The sequence below is a fragment of the Plecotus auritus genome, assembly GCF_963455305.1.
Source record: "Plecotus auritus genome assembly, chromosome: 5".
In the NCBI taxonomy this organism is placed as follows: Eukaryota; Metazoa; Chordata; class Mammalia; order Chiroptera; family Vespertilionidae; genus Plecotus; species Plecotus auritus.
This window is the reverse complement of record NC_137776.1, coordinates 148,382,369-148,403,549: the sequence shown is the minus strand read 5'-3', so window position 1 is coordinate 148,403,549 and position 21,181 is coordinate 148,382,369. Positions and strand designations below refer to the sequence as shown.

The 21,181-nt window shown below is 39.9% G+C and overlaps 1 protein-coding gene across 5 annotated transcripts in view; it reads right to left on the bottom strand.

Moving 5' to 3' along the window:
* LOC308247775 (transducin-like enhancer protein 4) overlaps nucleotides 1-21,181 on the bottom strand; it is a 149,564-nt gene that overhangs the window by 70,055 nt on the left and 58,328 nt on the right. For 3 of the 5 annotated variants that reach the window (XM_080667327.1, XM_080667330.1, XM_080667329.1), the window contains 2 exons: nucleotides 3,021-3,222; nucleotides 1,762-1,778 (listed from right to left, as the gene is read on the bottom strand). In XM_080667327.1, coding sequence (XP_080523453.1) covers nucleotides 1,762-1,778; nucleotides 3,021-3,222 — 219 coding nt within the window. Of the gene's footprint in view, nucleotides 1-1,761; nucleotides 1,779-3,020; nucleotides 3,226-21,181 lie in introns of all 5 variants that reach the window. The other 2 variants (XM_080667326.1, XM_080667328.1) reach the window with 1 other exon arrangement.

The following is a 21,181-nucleotide window of genomic DNA, read 5'->3' as shown; positions in this document are numbered from 1 at the left end:
TCAAGAAAAATCATCCACCTCTATTACCTTTATGTTTTTCCCCTGGTTTCTAGCCATTTAGAAACTCACTCCCAGACTCATACTGAGTGATTATAGATGATTTCAAAATACACCCTACTCTAGTGTGAGGGAATATCAAATGTAATTAACACAAAAGTGTGCACTGAAGTGTAAATATTTTCACAGTCTTCTGGGAGTGGGGCAGGAGAGGAGGCTTTTGTTTAGTTCACTGGCCTGACTAAAGGTATGTATTTATTATAAAAAGGCAGGGACTGTTTATATTATGGCCTCAGAATAACTAGACAGGCTTTCCAATAGCTGCTACCAGCTAATCCTGGTCAGTGTATTTACTTACTACTGCCTAAGCACACAAGGGTGGAACATTTACAATAGTCTAAGAGTGCTTTTTAATCTAGGTATGATATGCATATTATATAACAAAATACAACTGTAAATGCATTAATTAAATAATTCAATATGTGTTCTAATTGTAAATGTTGACATTTCTATGGGTGGGCAGATGCCCTTTCAAATTACAAAGATTCTTGAAGGGTAAAAGGTATTAATTTTTATTTTCCATTATTTAAGGCCTTTGGCAAAAACCCTACTTCCCTTTGATTGAATAAGGACAGAAATAAAGAGGCATTCCAAGTGACAGCACAAGTGGCTCCAAGGGAAGATTTTATTCTTCATACATAACTTCATTAAAAACTGCAAGAGATCTCACTGCCTGTGCTCCCAAACATTCAACTGTGAAATACAAAGTAACTGACAGCATCTGTACTTTGGTCATCGCTTGAGAACTGTCCTGTCCTTCCTAATTTACACAAAACACAATGGCATACACAATACAATTATACATAATCAGTACCATATTTACATTGTGCCTGGCTCAAAAGTGATCAAGCAATTTTCATCCTATTTTACTCATTTCCTGCCATGGTAGCCTGTTTTTCTTATTTGCTTACTATATAAAATCAGGGATCTTTAGCATATCCCATTCTGGTATTACACAAGCATATCCAAATCATTAGGTCCTTGATACTCTCTTCCTCTTTCCTGAAAACTTGTTTTCAGAGATACAGAAGGCAAATAAGACAGATACAAAACTTAAGGAGAATAACTTGCTATACTGAAGACCAAGATGTTAATGAATTTAAAAAAAAACTAGAGGCCCAGTGCATGAAATTCATGCAAGGGGCTTGGCCCTCACAGCCGTGGAGGCTTGCCTCAGCCCTTTCAGCCACAGCTTCGTCCAGAAGGTCTTCCCGCTGTCTGGTCTAATTAGCATATTACACTTTTATTTTTATAGATTATCTCTGGTGAAGAAAAATGCTTTTAAACAAATGTTTTGTAAGGAGTTTTGTAGGATGAAATTATTTCCCAAAATACGAGACTAATGCGTATTTCCTTATAAACTAATTTATTTACTTCATTATTTATTTATCCTATATCCAAAATCTGAAGAAAATCAGCTTTTGCATTTGTTTGTTTTTCATATGTCAAGACATAAGAAAATGAGCAACGCAAGCCAAATCTCATAATTCAATCTTGGTATACAAATCTAATTCCAATAGAGAAATGGGACTAATATTTTCAAAAATTTTAACCACACAACTGAAAGTAATCCAAAAATGCAGCTAACCACTATTTGGTAAGGCCCACCAAATCATTCTCTAAATCTCAACTCCATTACTCGATATACTCAGATCACTCTGAGCCCTTTACAGCCATTCCTTTGCCTGTGAATTTGAGTCCTACCTTGATGGAGTCTCTGTCTACAAGCAGAACAGCAACAGCACACGTAGATCAAGTGGTGGGAAGAAGGAAAAAGGAATAGAACTAGTTAGTTTACATAAAAGCATACATTTATCAAACCTGATCACTGCTAATCATAAATGGCACAGATGTCAACTTTGTGATAAAGTTAATTATCAATACTATTCAACCAGATTCACAAAGGCCAATCTACCTCTGACACAATTTCAGAAACTAAAGCTGGATATTCCTATTCATATTCTTATCAACTTCCCCGCTTATGAAAGTGTTTATAGTTATGCCTTAGCTCAGAACCATAACAGTAGGATAACTGGACGACAAATATTGCAGTGCTTCTAACATCAGAGATGGGAAATTTATTTCACGTGATAAATATCTTTTACCCAGGATTTTAATTCATGGTAATGACATTGCAACAGGAGTAGGTAAGAGGTTTTAATTATGAACCACCCTGGTGCTAAAAGTAAATTCCCACAAAGGAAGGCTGGGAGAGACCTTTTCATTTGCTTTTCTACCATTAACTAATAAAAACTATTAGTAAGCACCATACAAACATACAGTCACATCAAAAGGTCTCTGCACCATCATTTACTTTAGTGGAGGAAGGAAACCAACCTAAAGAGCAGAACTGGCCTTTAAATCAAATATGCTGCACAAACAATTGTGTTTTCATAGAAAGAAATGAGTTAATTTCATGCTTGTAATCAGACTGCGTGAGAAAGGTAGTTAAACCAACAGATTCACTAATTTGGGCTGTATTTCCTCAATTACTCAGACTACTAAAATTGTTTTCATACCTGTGAGATTTTTACTGTACTATATAGGCTGATCTGATTTATAAATAATAATTGATTCTGTCAAACAATAAAGTAAGCCTTTATCAGTAAGTCTTTCCCCAAAATAGATTTGGTGAAAATAAGCTAGTAATGACACTCACTATTTCAAATACAGAGCATTGTGGGATTTCATTATTGATTTAGACTCAGGGAACATAGGAGATAGTAGCAAGAGATCAAAGGTAATAACTAGGAAACAGAACCCCTTACCTAGGAGGAGTGCATTAACTTTTGCCAACCACTAGGGTATCTTTTGGCAAAAGACTGCTTCCAATAATTAATTTACCTTCCAGCAGAAATCCTTTGTTTTTAGTCAATGGTAAAATTAAATCCAGAGAGAAATAGAATAAACAATGGCATGAACAGCAGGTAATGTCAGGCTGACATCTCAAGAGAATGGCTCACCTCTTTGGTGATCATTGTCATGGTGCTTCTTCTCATCTTTAATTGGAAGGTGGGACTGGCCTCCCAGGGCACTGGAGAGGGCCAGAAGGCCGGCACTGCTACCAATGGGTGGAATGGCAGGAGGCTGCAGCCCCGAAGGGTGTGGGGTCAGAGGCACAGGCAGACCATGTCCATGTGATAAATGCTGGGCCTGGAGTTGTTGCTGCTGTGAGAAATGAGACAAAGATATTGAACTTGTTCCCTAAATCTGCACCTGCCCTCACCCAAATAAAAGGAGAGAAAAGACATACAATAAGATCATGGAAAACTCAGCACCCATGAAAGAAAGATTTAACCTTTATATATATTTAAAAGAGGAGGGAGAAAGATGTTTAATGGAGAAATGTTGTCTTTTGACTTAGATCTTGCAATGCACTGTAAATCACTTAATTTTTAAATAGTGAAATTATCTAAGTAACTTTTAATAGCCGAAATTCAGCTTTCTTTAATAAAGCATCTATATTTTGTTCTCCAAAACATAAGGCCGCACCATCATGCATTTCTAATCAAAACATATACGTGACTAACTGTTAAAGCAGTTATGTTGAACAAAAAAAGCTGAAAACTGAGAAAATTAGTGTTAAACAGTTCTCCCAGAATCACTGCACAGCATGCAGTGTGAGTTAATTTGAAAGAGAAAACCTGAATTAACAACCCAGAGAAGGAAACTGGTTGCAGCCACCGTTTTAAGCCCCTTTAAGTGTCCTCAGCGGTACTTGAGCAAATTACTAAAGAAAATCTAATGTAGCAAGGCTTGGGTCCTCCTGTAGGCTTGCTCAATAATGCTGAAATAATTGGGCACTCTGTGCACGTTTAGTGATGCTCGAATGAAAAGCTAGAGCCTGCCCTTGTACTCTTCCCCGGCAGCCGCCTCTGTGTTGTGACAGGTTTATCTGAGTGGGACTGTGAGGCATGCACCAGTAACTGTGCTGACAAGAGTTTAAAGTCATTTTTACCAGCACACTGGCAACACACGGAAAAGCCCTTGAGAGGCTGGAATGGGAGTGCTTGACCTTAGCAGAGGCTGCATCTAGATTGAGGCTGCATCAAGCTTGGCTGTGGGCAGGCCTTGCTGCCTCTTCTAGTGGAGAGGGGGAGGCAAGAAATGACAGGAGGATGTTGAGTTAATATGTCCCTCAACAGAAATCCCTTCAACTTGAGACCCTGCTTAACAATGTTCTATGAGAACAAGTGCTGAGAAATTCTCTAACTTCTGTAGTGATTACATTTTAATTAATGCCTTTAAATAAATTACCTGTCAGGGCCATCCTCTGATAGCCCAATATAATTTCCTATAATTTTCTAAGCAGAATTTCACAAAATAGCTTATTAAAAATATGTAGGGTGGCAAATTCTGCCTCCCTTCACTGGTGAGAGGGATCCTAAAATGCATTTATTTTTAAAGAAAGTACTTGAAAGAAAAAAATAAGAATTTTTTTTCTGCTCCCAAAATTACTTCCATTTCCTTCCTCTTCCCCTCTATATGGCTTCCTGTGTCAGACTATAAAAGCGAAAGCATAGCACTAATTACTAGCTCTTTTCTCCAACTGACCTGCACCTATATTCTGGCTTCGTGCACTTAAAATACCACAGTAAGGTACTAACACTTCTAAGGCAAGTTGACATACATAAGATGGAAAAAGGCAGTGCCATGCATGATCCAGATACTCCACCCAGCCATGCACACACCCAAAACCTGCCAAAGCAATAACTAGCTGCCTAGATCAAAATAATGTATTTCTTCATTTGTGTGGCCAAATTCATGCTCATAATTCTTTATGTACTGTTATTTAGTTGTGACCAGAAAGTATGACCACACAATCACATTTTCTAAATGTGTTGAAAATAATGCCTATGAAGAAAACAAGGCCTTCAGGTAAATATATGGCAAATTTATTTCAAGACCTTGTTCAACTGAAATTGCCAGAAAATTGCTCCAATTTTCTTTCTCCTCTAAATCCCCTAATACTTTGTGTGTATGGATTGAGCACGTAGCTACTTTCTATCTCAGACCAGAGTGCAACTGGCAAGCATTTATTAAGAGCCGGCATATATGTCTCTCTGATCATCTTTCCTAGACTCTAAAGCTCTGTGAGAACCTACATCTGACCCTAGATGATTAAAGGGCACTGAGACACTCATTTAATATCTGAGCTATTTAAAAAGATACGTCTATTTCTTTAGACATTAAAAAACAAACAAACCTGCATCCAAAGGCAACACCTTCAGAGATACAGGTGTTTCACTTCTATTCTTTTCTTCTAGCACAAAAAATAAGCACCAACATTCCCATTTTTCCATCTGACCAGGAACTTTTCAAAGGCAAAAACTATACCCTATCTGTCTGTTGCACATGCCATTCATAGTGAACACTTCCTGGGATCCTCACTTGTGCTCTATTCTACCCACAGAGCTCTAACACTACCTTACCCTCTTCTTCCCTATGCCTTAGAGGAGGCGGCCCCCCTTTCCCACCAAGGCTGACCCTTCCTCACCTGCACAAGCAGAATCATCTTTCCCCCTCCTTTTCTCATTGCTCCATCAGTTCTACATCTCTCTTCCCCATCTTCATTGTTCTGCCACTGATTGTGTCCTTCTGCTTGCAAGCTTAATACCAGGGTCCCTAACATTTTGCTTAAGATGAACTGCTTATCTAATGCCAAAAGAACTTGAGGTAGCCTTTTTTTCAAGAGGGAAAAAACTATATTTTAATGAAATTTTGTGTCCTCCATTGCCCCTAAGAGTGCCTTACACATTAATTGGCACATAAATATTTTTAAATTTAATTAAAATAACCTTCTTTTGCCCTCTCCAGCTTCTGCCATATATATACATACACACACACACACACACACACACACACACACACTAGAGGCCCGGTGCACGAATTCGTGCACGGGTGGGGTCCGGCCAGCCCGCCCCAATCAGAATCAATCAGGCCGGGCCAGCTGGGGGCAGGGGATGCGGGAGGTTGGCTGGCCAGCCCCACCCCTGATCAGAGTTGGCCGGTCGGCCTTCCCCCAATCGGGGGGTGGGGGGGGGGCGCGATCGGGGGCAGGGCTGGCCAGGGAAAGGGGTCGCGACTGGCTAGAGGAAGGGGCCTCAGGTGTTTGGACAGTCGGCCCTGCCCCCTGGTCAAACTCCCGATCGAACTCCCAGCAGAGGGGACAATTTGCATATTAGCCTTTTATTATATAGGATGTGTGTGAGTGTGTGTGTGTAATATATCTCACACACACACACACACACACACACACACACACACACACACACACTAGAGGCCCAGTGCATGAAATTCGTGCACTCAGGGCAGGGGGAGGAGAAACCCTCAGCCTGGATTGTGAGAGGGCGCAGGCCTGGCTGCGGGACCCCACCAGTGCATGATCGGGACCAGGAGACATACGGAAGTTGGACAGCCGGGGAGGGACTACGGGAGGGCTCCAGAGCGTGTCCAGCCCATCTTGCTCAGTCCTGATAGGCTGGACCCCAGAAGCAAACTAACCTACTGGTTGGAGCATCTTCCCCCTGGTGGTCAGTGCACATCATAGCAACTGGTTGACCGGTCAACTGTCTGCCCCCCTGGTGGTCAGTGCACATCACAGCCAAGCAGTTGAGTGGCCTTAGCATATCATTAGCATATTACACTTTGACTGGTTAAATGGCCAACTGGACAACCTGACACTTAGCATATTAGGCTTTTATTATATAGGATATATCTCCTTGTCTTTGCACAGCCAAACTTCTTTTAAAAGCAGATTCCACTTCTCAACATGCCCCTTCCTCTCTAACCCCCTGTAAACTAGGTTTTAGGCCCACCATTCTCACAACCCTGATGACCATTCAGACAGTAATTACTTCAGTTTCCTTCTCTCTGACAAGCCTGCAGCCACAGGCAGCATGTCCTCCTGCTGACTGGCTCCCCCACCTACCTAGGGAGCATTGCCACCACCAAGGCAGCTCTGCACCTCTCTGCCTGGGCCCCTTACATCTCCTTCTGGGATTTTTCTTCTCCCGCTTACTAAAGGAGAAGAGTCCTAAATCTTTTGCTCATCTCCTGTGCTCCAGTATCTCTGGTCTAGTTTCTTGCCAGATAGTTCCACTTGGCAGTCCAGCATTTTCTGAAAATGAAAATGTTTAACACAAATCCCCTAAGTAACTTCTACTGGGTCAAGATATCTATCAGTCACCATCAATTCGTTTTTCTTCTGTGCTCCTCTATTCATAAACACCGACTCCTGTCCATTCTCAAATAACCTTTTATTTCTACTGCCACCACACTAGTCAGACCCTTATCACCCCATACTTTGATTACCACAAGTCTCGATTAGCTCATTTCCATTCCAATCCTGCATTATCATGGGAAATTTCTTTTTCAAAATTCATGTCATCTTTCCTCTCTTAGAACAACCTCTCCATTACTTATCTGAATTAAGTTGCACTCACCGATCCCAGCTCAGCTCATGTTTCATCTGTTCTGCAAAGACTTTTTCAAATACCCCAAGTGTCTGCTGTCTTACAGGGCTCCTGGTACCATTCACTGATACAAGCTGCCTTTTAATGGCACAGTTATCCATCTTTTTATGAATAAGAAGACCTGACTTGCCAATAAGATTCCAAGACTCTGGAATGAAGAGACCAGTATCAGGCCTCTTTGTACCTCTGGCACCTAGAGCACCACTATTCAGTCATATGAATATGTATTTAAAGCGTCTGATGAATTAAATTTCTACTAAATATGAAGAGAGTTCCTATATACCTTTTGCCCAGCTAATGTTATCACCTTGTATAAGCATATATTTTTATCAAAACTAAAAAATTAACTCAAGTACATTACGATTGATCAGATTATACACTTTCTTCAGAGTTCCCCAGTTTTTCCACTAAAATCATGCTCGAGGATGTTACACTGCATTTAGAGAGGTTCTGATTTTTCCCTTGTTATCATTCCAAAATAATAAAGCCGTTTTCAAGACTTTATGAATGGCAATATCCACATTATAGTCAGATTGCTTAACAGAATACTCCTTGAGCTTAGGTGAGAAATAAATTGAGAGTGGGCTACCATAAACCCATTTTACAAATCATCCATTATACATTAAAGATATCAAACAAACAAACAAAAGCACACTCAGTAGAGAGACCTATAGAAAAGAGCAATCTTTATCATATAAAATTGTAAGATTAAATAAGTCACCAAAAGCATATGACAAAAATTAAGATAAATACACTGAAATATTATAATGGGTTTTAAAATGTTTACTTCAGTAAAACAAACCACTTTCTGTATTCAGTGGTCATTTTTAAGCTTCTTTGTAAGTTTTCACCTTAGAAACTACATTAGCAGTAGAGTGGCAGATGCACTTATAATTGATAATGACTCCCAATTAGTCAGCAAAACCAATGTATTAGAGGCAATCTATATATATATATAAAAGGCTAATATGCAAAGTGTCCCCTCAGGAATTCGACCAGACCAGGAGTTCAATCGCTTGCTATGACATGCGCTGACCACCAGGGGGCGGCGCGAAACAAAGGAAGGCCCTGGCCAACAGCCAGACAGCCCCAATTGCCACCCAGGCCTAGGGACCCTACCCGTGCACAAATTTTCATGCACCGGGCCTCTAGTCCTATATAATAAAAAGCTAATATGCAAATTGTCCCCTCGCATGCGAGTTTGACCAGGGGACAGGGCCAGCCGGCCAACTGCCTGTTCCCCCCCGCCTGGTCAGCCCGGCCCAATTGGCCCCAATTGGGGCAGGCTGGCCAGACCCCACCTGTTCATGAATTTGTGCACCAGGCCTCTAGTCTTTAAATAAAAACACTAATGTCACCAACAACTAACCTGAACTTCACCCTTTCTTCTATCTGTAATAATAAAAGCGTAATATGCTAATTAGACCGGAGATCCTTCCAGAGGACCTTCCAGATGAAGCCAGAGCTGCGAGGGAAGCCTGGGTCCCAGATGCCTGCTGGCAGCCGGTGGGAAGCCCAAGTTCTGGGTGCCTGCCAGCAGCCGAAGGGAAGCCCAGGTCCCGGGTGCCAGAGGGAAGCCAGTGCCAGCAGCCGGGGGAAGGGAGGCCTACTGTTGCACAAATTTCATGCATCGGGCCTCTAGTTTTAAATAAATGGCTTTAACTTGTCAGATTTTTAAAAAACACACACACACAAGAATTCAATATATATAAAAAAAAAATCTCTATCAAGTCTTCTCTACGACAGAGAACAACTCAAAGCAGACTTCCTGGAAACAGAGTCAGTTTTCTGTGGATATTGTTCAAGAAACTGAGAGGATCATCACCTCAGGGACTGTCCTACAACACAGGAAAAGCTTGCTCACTTTTCCCCCGTCCTCTGATTTCTGCCTCTGCCGCATCAGTGTTAATTATGGAGCAATTAACCTGCAAAGGTTTACTACTTTATCCTCTAGTCACACTCACACTAAGAAACAAGACAGAAGGAAAGGAAATGGATAAGAGCACTGATTTGTTACTAAGATAATTTAAGATAAATCCCCACTCACGATAATTATAATTCTGCAGTTTAAAAAGTTTTACTTCGGAAGAAAAAAAATCAAAACTATCAAGCCAAAGAATCAAAGAGGGGGGCACAGACCAATTAAATATTTAAATAAAATACACTCTACATAACCAAAATTGAGAAACTAGGCAGTAGTTTTCTTTCCACCACCCTGCATTTCTTCTACACTATCAACAGCAGAAGAAACCTTAAAATCCTACTTAGAAGCAATGATACCCAGTAGCAATGAGAACACTTAGTGCCATATCTTAGTTGCTTTAAAAAAAAAAAAAAAAAAAAAGGCGAGCAAGAAAGCTATGTAGTCTAATGGGGAGTGACAAATAGGACAACGAACAAAACAGAAGAGCATTCATTGGCAAAACTTGAGACAATATAAGCATCATAAAGAATAATAACTATAATAGATTATAACACATTCTTAACAAGTTTCCAGGACTGAGCTGCTTTAGCAAATTAATCAAACCGAAGAAGAGGGTTGTTGGCAGCACAGATGATAACCTGGACTTGCAACTGGCATCTGAAGTGGGGGTGGTGAGCTGTGTCGTAGGGCTGAGCCCTGAACCTGTGGAATCTAATGCTATTGCCAGATAGCATCAGAATTGAGGTGAATTGTAGGGTACCCAGATAGTGTCAGAGAATAGCTTGGTGGTGTGGGAAAACCACCCCCACATTGGAATTGGAATTGGGTGCAGAATTTTACAGGTCAACACCAGCCCATGTGAGGCCCAAGATAAAGTCATATCAGCATTGAGAATGGCGTCCCTACCATCCAGTCCAGTGGTATACTGGCTACACCATCAGGACCTTGCCTAACTAGGGAGGTCTTAACATAAGAGGTAAGCAATCATTTATTCATAAAAATCAATAGAGACAGCCACTCTGGGAAATGAGTTGAACTGCCACCTGAAGGATGAGAATGAGAGCATCTTGCAGAGAGCTGGGAGAAGAGAATCAGAGATGAGAGAAAAGCAGTTGCAAAGGCCCAGAACAGGAAAGGCCCTGTAGCAACCAAGGAAGAAAAAGGAAGTCTGGTGGGAACCCAGCAAGCAAGAGAAAGTGTGGTACAATGCAAATATAACGGAAATCAGATCATGGTTTCAGACTCATCTAAGAATGCTGAGACCTTTAGGCTGTGGTGAGTTTTTTTGGTTTAAAGTTAGACTTTTTGTTTGTAGTTACTGGTATAAAGTGGATCATAATCATGTGTTGGCTATGTGTTACAAATATCTTCTCTCAGTTTCTGGCCTGTCTTTTCCTTTTCTTTAGGATGTCTTTTGATAAACAGATGTTTTTAATTTTAACTGAGCAATATTAACAATCTTTTTTATTATAGTTTGAGCTTTTTGTGACCCAGTAAGAAATCCTTTTCTACCCCAAGATAAAAAAAAAAAGGTTCTTTTTCTAAAAAGGTCTTTTTGCTTTTCAGATTGACTTCTGCACATGAGACAAGTAGATCTAATTTCACTCTTAGCACAAAAATAACTATCCCCTGGTACTATTTACTACTGTCCATCTTTCCCCACAACTGAGATGGTCCTTCTGACATTCGAGTGGACCTATTTTGGAGTACTTTATTTCATTGGCCTACATAAAGACTAGTAAGTCTTCAGCTGTGAGGAAGGCTGAACAGAGCCCCTGGAATGCTTTACCTTCCATAGTAGGAGGTAAGCTCTGTTCTGCCTGCAAGAAAACACATCCCCAAGCCTGCCTCAACACCTATCTTTGCTCAGAAACCATTCTGCGGTTATTAGCTGAAAGAAACCCAAAAGTAACCTCTGAGCTTTCAATCCCAGTAGACAGCAGCTTAAACTGTCTTTCTCCCCTCAACAGTTTCTTCTCCCAGATTATTACTGTGTCTACAAATTGCTTTGGGTCAACCCAGAAACACTCTGGGGAAATAAGTAAATAAACATACAACATGACTGCCACTTTGCTTTGAGAGCATAGTGGCACTGCCCTTATTGGTCACAGAAGACCACCTGGGCCAAGATAAACTCTCCCCTTTTTTATGAATCTACCAAAGGGGAAAATGTATGAGAATCACAAAGAGCAGACTAGCTGTGGAGTAAAAAGGGTTCAAGAAATGTGCCATTTTTAGTTTTTCTACAAAGTCTAGGATGGGAGAAAGGGGTTCGCTCTAAATTCTTGATAATTATTAGGTCAACATTGTTATTTAAGTTTGTAATATTACTATATCCCAAGAATTAGCTGTTATTCACAAGTAGGATAGACAAAATTTTCTCAAGATGGAGAAATGGAGGCAGAGGAAAAGTACAGTTTATCATATGGCAATGAAATAATTTCAAAAATATGCTGGCAATGCCTATGGTTCTAAACTAATGATCCTTGACTGGCCTCTGGTGTGAGCCTTTTATGGTCCTCCTCTACCAGTCATCTCCCTCCCTCTCTCACTGCTCCTCATTCGCCTGGTAACTGCTACCCCATTCCCACTCCCCTTGTCCTTGGTTCATAAGTTTATATAAACATGACTTAACCATGTATGTATGTATCCTTCCCAAGAAACCATAAACACCAAAGAGGCAGAGACCAGTTCTCAGTAGTCATTGTGCCCCAGAACTTTTAAGCAGTGATTTTCATCCTTTTTCATCTCATGGCTCACATATATTACTAAAATTCTGTGGCACACCAAAAGCTGTATTTTTTACCAATCTAACAAAAAAAAATAAGTATAACTTTTGATTCATTCACACTAGATGGCTATTGTCATTTTCTTTATTTGACTAGAGGGAAAATAGGTAGGGCTTGACTAAATAGGCAAGTATTGCATGTTTTGAAAATACATGCAGTACACCAGTTAAAAACTGCTGCTTTAAAGGATGACTCCATGAATAGGAACAAACAATCAGAAAAACAAGTAAACTGAAGGAATATTTGCTTGCATGTTTTCTCTTCTGATATGACCACATGATGAGCTGCTGGCTCCAATTATTTCTTCTTAATCTAAGCATAATCCCAACCAGTCATTATTATTCATTGTTAGTTAAAGCTTAAAAGTTTAGTGTGGCCAACTTATTTTCCATAATACCTCTGACAGTATAAACAAAATAGCTTTGTTTTGTGTGTGTGTGTGTGTGTGTCTGTGTGTTTTAACCTGTCAACAGTTCAAGAAACTCCCCAACCCCTGGGCAATATTTAGAAACAAATTCAGTGTAAACTCAGGATTTCCAGGCTTCTGAATCATTGTCCAGTATTATCTCATTATAATGCTATAGACCAGTGGTCGGCAAACTCATTAGTCAACAGAGCCAAATATCAACAGTACAACGATTGAAATTTCTTTTGAGAGCCAAATTTTTTAAACTTAAACTTCTTCTAATGCCACTTCTTCAAAATAGACTCGCCCAGGCCGTGGTATTTTGTGGAAGAGCCATACTCAAGGGGCCGAAGAGCCACATGTGGCTCGCGAGCCGCGGTTTGCCAACCACTGCTATAGACAACTGTTTTCTGTCTACGTGTACTCCACCAAATATTTTATTATTTCACATCTAGATATTGTATAGTTCTAGTCCTATAAAGCACAGGTTCAAACATTTTTTGATATCATGGGAACCTTTATAATTCTAAGACCAAAATTTCTTCTCCAGAAAATGTGCACCACTACCACCTCCCCACAGACACTCAATTCTGCAAACATTTCGGAGAATTAATGGACAGCCTAACACCCAAGCATGAAATCTAAGAAGATCCATGGACCTAGGTTTAAAACACCTGCCTTGCCGTGGTGTTTATGAAGACTCTTGATTCTTACATATGAGAGTAAGTGACAACACACAGGAAGAAACCTAGTATGATATGAGTCAAGGGTATCCAAGTAAACTATGGAACTAATATATAATATAATTCAGACAATTTATGCTAACCAATTAGTATGTGCATCAGGCACACCCAATTTCCATTTCCCTCGCTGAGCTCTGAACACTAAACACTGGGCAAGCCTATTAGCAGATAGGGATGAAGAAACTACTGATCTTAGTGTAAAAGAAAAAAAGAACACGGAGTTGCGGGAACAAAAAAAAAAGTTCGTGAGCTCTGAAGTCTAAGTTTAGATCCCAGTTCTGCCACTTTGTCCCTGTGTGGCCTTCATAAAACTACTTATCCCCTCCTTCAGGGCCTTGGTCTCATTATTTGTAAAGCTGGAACAATAATCCTATTGCCTTCCACATGGGGTTGATGTAAAGATTAAACAAAATAACACATGCAAATGCTTAGAACAGTATAGTACCTGACAAAAAGCAAGTACTCAATAAATATTTTCTATTTTTTGTTACCCATTTGGGGGAAAAAATATAAGCCTGAGGATATAGCAAATCTTAGAGAAATAACTGACACGAAGGCTCCCAAACTAAAAAAAAAAAAAAACACGACTCCATAGTCATCAAAACAAATATATTTACAAAACCATACAATGTCAGAAAACTAGATGGCACTTTAGAAACTATTAGCTCCATCCTTGAATTCTGCAGGCGAGAAAGTGAAATCCCTAAGATCATACTGTAAGTGACACCCAGGATAGTGTATTTCCTACTAGTCCATGTTTTCTTTCAATCTTGGTTCAAAATTGCGGAGGGAAAAATCCAAATGTGAAAATAGTTCAAAATAGAGTATTTGTTCCTTTAATAAATATGAACATATCTTCATTAAATATTATAAACACAGTACTGCATGTGTACTGAACAAAAGTTACTGAGTACTCATTGTACAAATATTTAATGAAATTAATGAGCTACATATTGTTCTAGGCACCATGGCTATAAAAGTGAACAACATCTCACTTGCTAGTGAAGGGAGAGTGACACAGACATCAATAAATGTTAAGTGCCATACGGAAAATAAAACGGGTTAATGGGATAGAGAGTGAACTGGGTGAAGAAGCTACTAAAGTCTGCCAGCCAGGGAAGTCCTTTCTCAGGAGGTTACATCTGAGCTGGGACTTTAAGGATGACATGAGGAAGACCATGTCAAGACACAGAGGATGAGTTTCTAGAGGTGAAATAGCTGATGCACACACCCTCAATCAAGAACATGCCTGGGTGACCCAGGGACAGAAGAAAAAGGCCAATGTGGCTGAAGGGCAGTCAAGTGAAGAAAGTGGTGTGTGAAGTCAGGGAGGCAGGTGAAGGGTAGGTTCACACAGTCTTTTTTTTTTTTTTAATTTTTTTTTTTTAATATATTTTATTGATATTCTACAGAGAGGAAGGGAGAAGGACAGAGAGTCAGAAACATCGATGAGAGAGAAACATCTATCAGCTGCCTCCTGCACACCTCCCACCGGGGATGTGCCCGCAACCAAGGCACGTGCCCTTGACCGGAATCGAACCTGGGACCCCTCAGTCCGCAGGCTGACGCTCTATCCACCGAGCCAAACCGGTTTCGGCGGTTCACACAGTCTTGAAGGACATGGTAAGAAACTTAAGCTTCATTCTAAGCAAAATGGGCAGCCATCAGAGAAAGGTTTTAAGCAGGGGAGCAACTGGATCCAATTTATATTTCAGAAAAAGATTACTCTGGTTGTTGTGTGCAGAATAAAGCGCAGAAAACAAAGGCACAAACAAGCCTCCTAAGGAGGAGGCTACTAGAGACTAGAAGAAACTGTACCTGGGGTCAGGGGGAGATGGAAGATGTACTCACACTTGAGGGAATACTTTGGGGTCAGACCATTTTTGACATAAGAGAAAGTTTTTCTATTGAGATTGGATTCTTTCCCATATGTCAGTCTCTAGGATACCAACAGTAAGAACCTGAGATCTGAAGGGTACTGGAAAGACGGCAAGAACAGTTAAGTACTAAATAAGCACAAGATGTAATGGAAAATATCAATAATGAAAGCTACAGAACACAAGACACATATCATTGGTAAAAGAACAGACACTCAGTTTAACATAAGAGAATACAGTCCAGAAATGGACCCACACATATTGTCAATAGATTTTCAACAATGGCACAAAGGCAGTTGAATAGAGAAAAGACAGTATATTTAAAAAATTATGCTGAACAACTGAACCACATGTCCATCTGGAAAATGGAAGGGAGGGAAAGAGAGAGAGGAAGAGGAAGAAAGAGAGGAGAAAGGAAGAAACTTAACCCACATCTCATACCATAAATAAAAATTAACTGAAACTGGATCATGGGCCTAAACATAAAATTTCTAGAAGAAAATCAGGGAGAAAATCTTTGTGGTCTTGAATGAGGCAAAAGATTACTGAGAGATGATACCAAAAGTAAGACTCATAAAGGAAAAAAAATTCATAAATAAGAGTTCATCCATGTTACTTCTGCTCTTCAAAAGATACCATTAAAAAAATAAAAGACAACTACAGATTGTAAAAAAGATATTTGCAAAATACATAAATGAATTATATCCAGAATATTAAAAAGCTTTCAAAACTTAATAAAAATAACTGGCAAGGAAAAAATGAGGTAAAGATACTTATCAAAGAAGATAGCAAATAAGCACCCCCTCAAAAAAAGACATTCAACGTCATTAGCTGTTATGGAAGTGCATAAAAACTCAAGTTTCACCAATCAAAAATTGGACCTAAATAGACACTTTTCAAAGGAGGACATACAGAAGGCCAAGAGAAATATGAAAACACTAGAGGATTCATGCATGGATTCGTGCACGGGTGGGGTCCCTTGGCCTGGCCTGCAGGGATCCAGCTGAAACCGGCAGTCTGACATCCCTTGAGGGGTCCTGAAGTATGAGAGGGCACTCTGCAAAGTTGTTGTCGCTCAACAGCTCCTGCATTGAGCGTCTGCCCCCTGGTGGTCAGTGAACATCATAGCTACCGGCCACTTGGCTGGTCAGCTGGTCTCTTACTTAGGCTTACATATATGTAGATGCTCAAAGTCACTAATCATCTGAGAGATGCAAATCAAAACGACAATGAGGTATCATCTCACACCTGTAAGAATGGCTATCATCAACAAATCAACAAACAACAAGTGCTGGCGAGGATGCGGAGAAATAGGGACCCTCATGCCCTGCTAGTGGGAAGGCAGATTGGTGCAACCATTGTGGAAAACTGTATGGAGTTCCCTCAAAAAATGAAAAATGGCCCTAACCAGTTTGGCTCAGTGGCAAGAGCATCGGCCTGCGGACTGAAGGGTCCCGGGTTCGATTCCAGTCAAGGGCATGTACCCTGGTTGTAGGCACATCCCCAGTAGGCGGTGTGCAGAAGGCAGCTGGTCGATGTTTCTCTCTCATCGATGTTTCTGGCTCTTTATCCCTCTCCCTTCCTCTCTGTAAAAAGTCAATAAAATATATTTTTTTAAAAAATTCAAAATGGAACTCCCATTTGATCCAGTAATCCCACTTCTAGGAATATATCCCAAGAAATCAGTAACAACAATCAGAAAGGATATATGCTCATAGCAGCACAATTCACCATAGCTAAGATTTGTAAATAGCCTAAGTGCCCATCAGATGAGTGGATTAAAAAACTGTGGTACATCTACACAATGGAATACTACACTGCTGTAAAAAAAGAAGGAACTCTTACCATTTGCAACAGCATGGATGGTCCTGGATAGCATTATGCTAAGTGAAATAAGCTAGTCGGAAAAAGATAAATATCACATGATCTCACTCATTTGTGGAATATAATGAACAATATAAGCTCATGAACAAAAATAGATCCAGAGACATAGAAGCATCAAACAGACCATCCAACCTCAGAGGGAAGGTAGGGGAGGGTGGGGGTAAGGGAGAGAGATCAACCAAAGGACTTGTATGCATGCATATAAGCCTAACCAATGGACACAGACACCAGGGGGTGAGAGCATGAGTGGGGGGGGGGGGGGAGGGGGGAAAACAACACAAATTCCACTACTGATCTATCAGAAATGGCTAAAAACCTACAATTCCATGTGCTGATAAGGATGTGGAGCAAAACTCTCTCCCACATCTTAGTGACACTACAAATACTGTGATCACTTTGAAAAACAATACGTCGGTTACTTAGAAAGTTAAATACAGACTTACCATATAACTCAGCAATCCCGCTCCTGGGTAATGATCCAAAAGAAATGAACACATATTCATTTACAAAAACCTGTATATGAATTATTTATTGGAGCTTTATTCACAATCACCAGAAACTGGAGATAAATCCACGTGTTCTTCAAGGAGTGAATGGCTAAATAAAGTGTTATATCTGCACAATGGAATATATTATTCAGCTATACAAAGGAACTCATACTGATATAAACAACCAAATCACGTGTTGTGTTTAATGCAAGATGAAAATTCAAAAGACTACATACATGGTATATAATTCCATAAATATGACAGCCTCTAAAAGGCCTACTTTGGGCCCTAGTTGGTGTGGCTCAGTTGGTTGGAGTGTCGTCCTGTGCACTGAAAGGTGGCGAATTTGATTCCCCAGTCAAGGTACATGCCCAGGTTTCAGGTTCCATCCCAGGCACTGCAGGAGGCAACCAATCAACGTTTCTCTCTCGTCCTTCCTCTCCCTAAAAAAATCAATAAAAATATTTTATGAGGCCCCCTCTGGGATAGGGAAAAGAACTGACTACAAAGAACAAAGGAATTTGAAGGAGTAAAGCAGAGCAGAAGAGAGATACTCTAGTCAAGCATGTCAAACTCGCAGCTGGCAGGTTGCATGCCACCAGCCGCAAGTTTGACATGCTTGTTCTAGATCTTGATAGTGGTGGTATATAGTTACATGACTGTATTCAATTGTCAAGTCTCACAGAACTATATACTAGAAGGGGTAAATTTTACATTATGCAAATTATACGTTGATAAATCTGACTTTAAAAAGAATACAGAATATATCAGCAATGAATGTGTGCTGCTAGATTCCTAATTCCACACATTCACAAGTATAAAGAAATATACAAATTTGTAAATGTATGCAACCTCATTTTTATTATTTTTTATTATGTTTCCCTTTACTCTGCTATCCTTGGAAACTAAAGTCTTATTGAAATTAAAATGTGTTAATTAAAAGTTGATTAGGTATAGTAAAATGTAAAACCTGAAATCTTACAACTACCAAAACTTTAATGATTTAAATGTAATTTGAAGATCATTTCAGAATACATTTCAGAAAACATTGAAAAATACCATTCTAAGTGAAAATAAAATGTGCCCCTTTAATAGGACTTGGTAAAGGTACTTAAATATTTGGTGAATGAATGAGTAGATTTAATGATTAAATCACTCTTACTATTCCTAAAAGATTCTACCCTTTTAGCAAAGATGCTTAGAACACTCAAAATCACAAATGCATTTTTTGGGCAAAAGAATTCTCTCGACTGATTTCCGAGAGAACTCTGAGGAGGACACACACCAATCCTGCTTAAAACTTAGCTTAAGCCATTAACCTTTAACTGACCTATTTGGAGTGAGCCTACCTCATCCCTCCCTCCCAACTTTGAGGGACACAAGGCAAGCTGGGTCCACAAGAGAAAAGGTCTGACTAAATGGAAGTTGGTGATGTTGCTTGTAGGAACACTACTGGGAAGCAGTCAGTAAGAAAATTAGAAAAGATGTAGCAAAATGAAAAGAACAAACAAAAATGCTAAGCAATAAAAAAGGATAACAATGTACAAGCTTGCAAACTGCTATGAGTGTAACCTGCTTCTCTGTAGCATTTCCATCAGGATCCCTGGGCCCCTACACAGGCCTGGAGTGAATGAAATGCAGATTCACAGACCTGGGAAACTGCTTTCTCAAGTGGAAGCCTTATGTCCACAAGCCTTAAGCAATTTAAGATACACCCACCCAGACACACTAGGCAACTCTTTTAACACTGTGTGCTGAACTCTACCCTGATCTGTGGAAATACATTTATTAGGAGGAAGGAGGGAAAGAAGGGCTCCTTCTCCCTCTCCCCTCCACCCAACAAAAATAAACATAGTAGCACTTCGTGGTAGCAACAATTAAAAAAACAAAACCTGAGACTAGGTTCTAGAAGTTTCTTATAGAGAAACTTTGCAATAGAAATTAATGTAGTACAGAACATAAGAACAAATTAGAAATCCTGTCCTTTACCTAGGTTTTTTGGGAGTTCTGAAATGGAGGCAGAGCTGAAAAATGATTTAAATAATGAGTCTTTGTTATAAGAAGAGAAATTACTGCCTCTTAGAGCCTCACTGAATTATAGCACAAAGATTAGATTATGACCACATCACTGATCGACAGTACATGAACCAGTTAAAAACAAGGGTGAAGTGCAGACCTACAACATAAAACTGCTTTCTTTGGCTTATGTGCAATCACAGCTTTATCATACTCTGTAAGAGTGGTGAGCAAAGCCTTACAATTGCAGAAAACCTGCCTTTGGCCCCCAACCCCCATCCCAGCAAGCTGTATACATGAAGCAGCCAGTGGCCAGAATATCTTATAATATTTAAGCTCTAGGCACATTGTTCAGTAAACATAGCAACAAAGCTAGAATAACAACCTCTGATAAAATGTAAATCTAGGTTATAGCTCATTTTTAAGTTTATCCTATATAATATACATTTAGAAAATAGCAGTAGTAATCAGTTGGGAGAAGAACAAGAAAGGGAAGCTCACCTAATAAGTTTATTGAAAAGTATTTATTTAAAAAATAATGTAAAAGCTGAGCTGTTCACAAATCATGCTTCTAGCCTGTGAGATGAGTTTAACTGCCTACCTATACCAAAAAACCTCCTTACAGAGCCTGAGGCCTGTGAGTCCACTCCCCAGTGTCTCAGTTCCTCCAGGAAAGCAGAGGAGGAACAGGGCTTGGCTGTAGGTAATTTTGAGAGATGATCCCAGAGCAGGAGTAGGGGCCTAGGGAAAATGAATCAGAGGAGGGAAACACAAAACAAGGATGTATTCTTGATCACTACACCAAGAGTTGATCATTACCATGGGCAACTTAAGCTCCACCCCGCTGGGACCCTTTGTGGAGGAATGCAGAAAGCACTTCAAAATTGTCCACCCAAGGGGCAGGAGGGGCACATTCCACTGCCTATTTGCCTGTAGATCCAGGATTTACCCCACAGGGTGGTGACTCTCCCACCTTGCAGAGCTGCATATGCATAAATGAAAAGTGGAGTCCCACAAAGGCCCCAGGAAAAGCTCTGTGGCTGAGCAGAGCTGTCCCGCCAGGCCATAGGTAAAGGCAATGGCTAGAGAGAAAGGGGTTATGAGTGGGCCCAGGAAGAACAACATTTGTTTTCCCAGAAAGATAATAGCACAACTACTGCAAAACGAACAATACCTCTGGAAAGAAAGCCCTTTATTATCAAACACAGAAGAGATGAAAACAGGGCTCTTGGATACTTAATACATTTTTGCTTTTGTTTAAAAAGTAGTTATATTTTTTATTTTATTTCAAATTTTGTGTTACTGGAGTTTGTGTTGTAAGGGAGGGAAAACATACACACTCGTTTTTATATTTGCCCAAATATTTATATCTTTTAGGTTTTTTTGCCAAGTGCTAATCATCTTTTAAAGGGACTACAGGGGAAATTACCACAATGGTACATCTAAATGGCTCTGAAATTTAAAATGGCAGCTTTTAAATCTACAATGGAAAAAGAGTGGCATATATTTGAAAACTGTCATA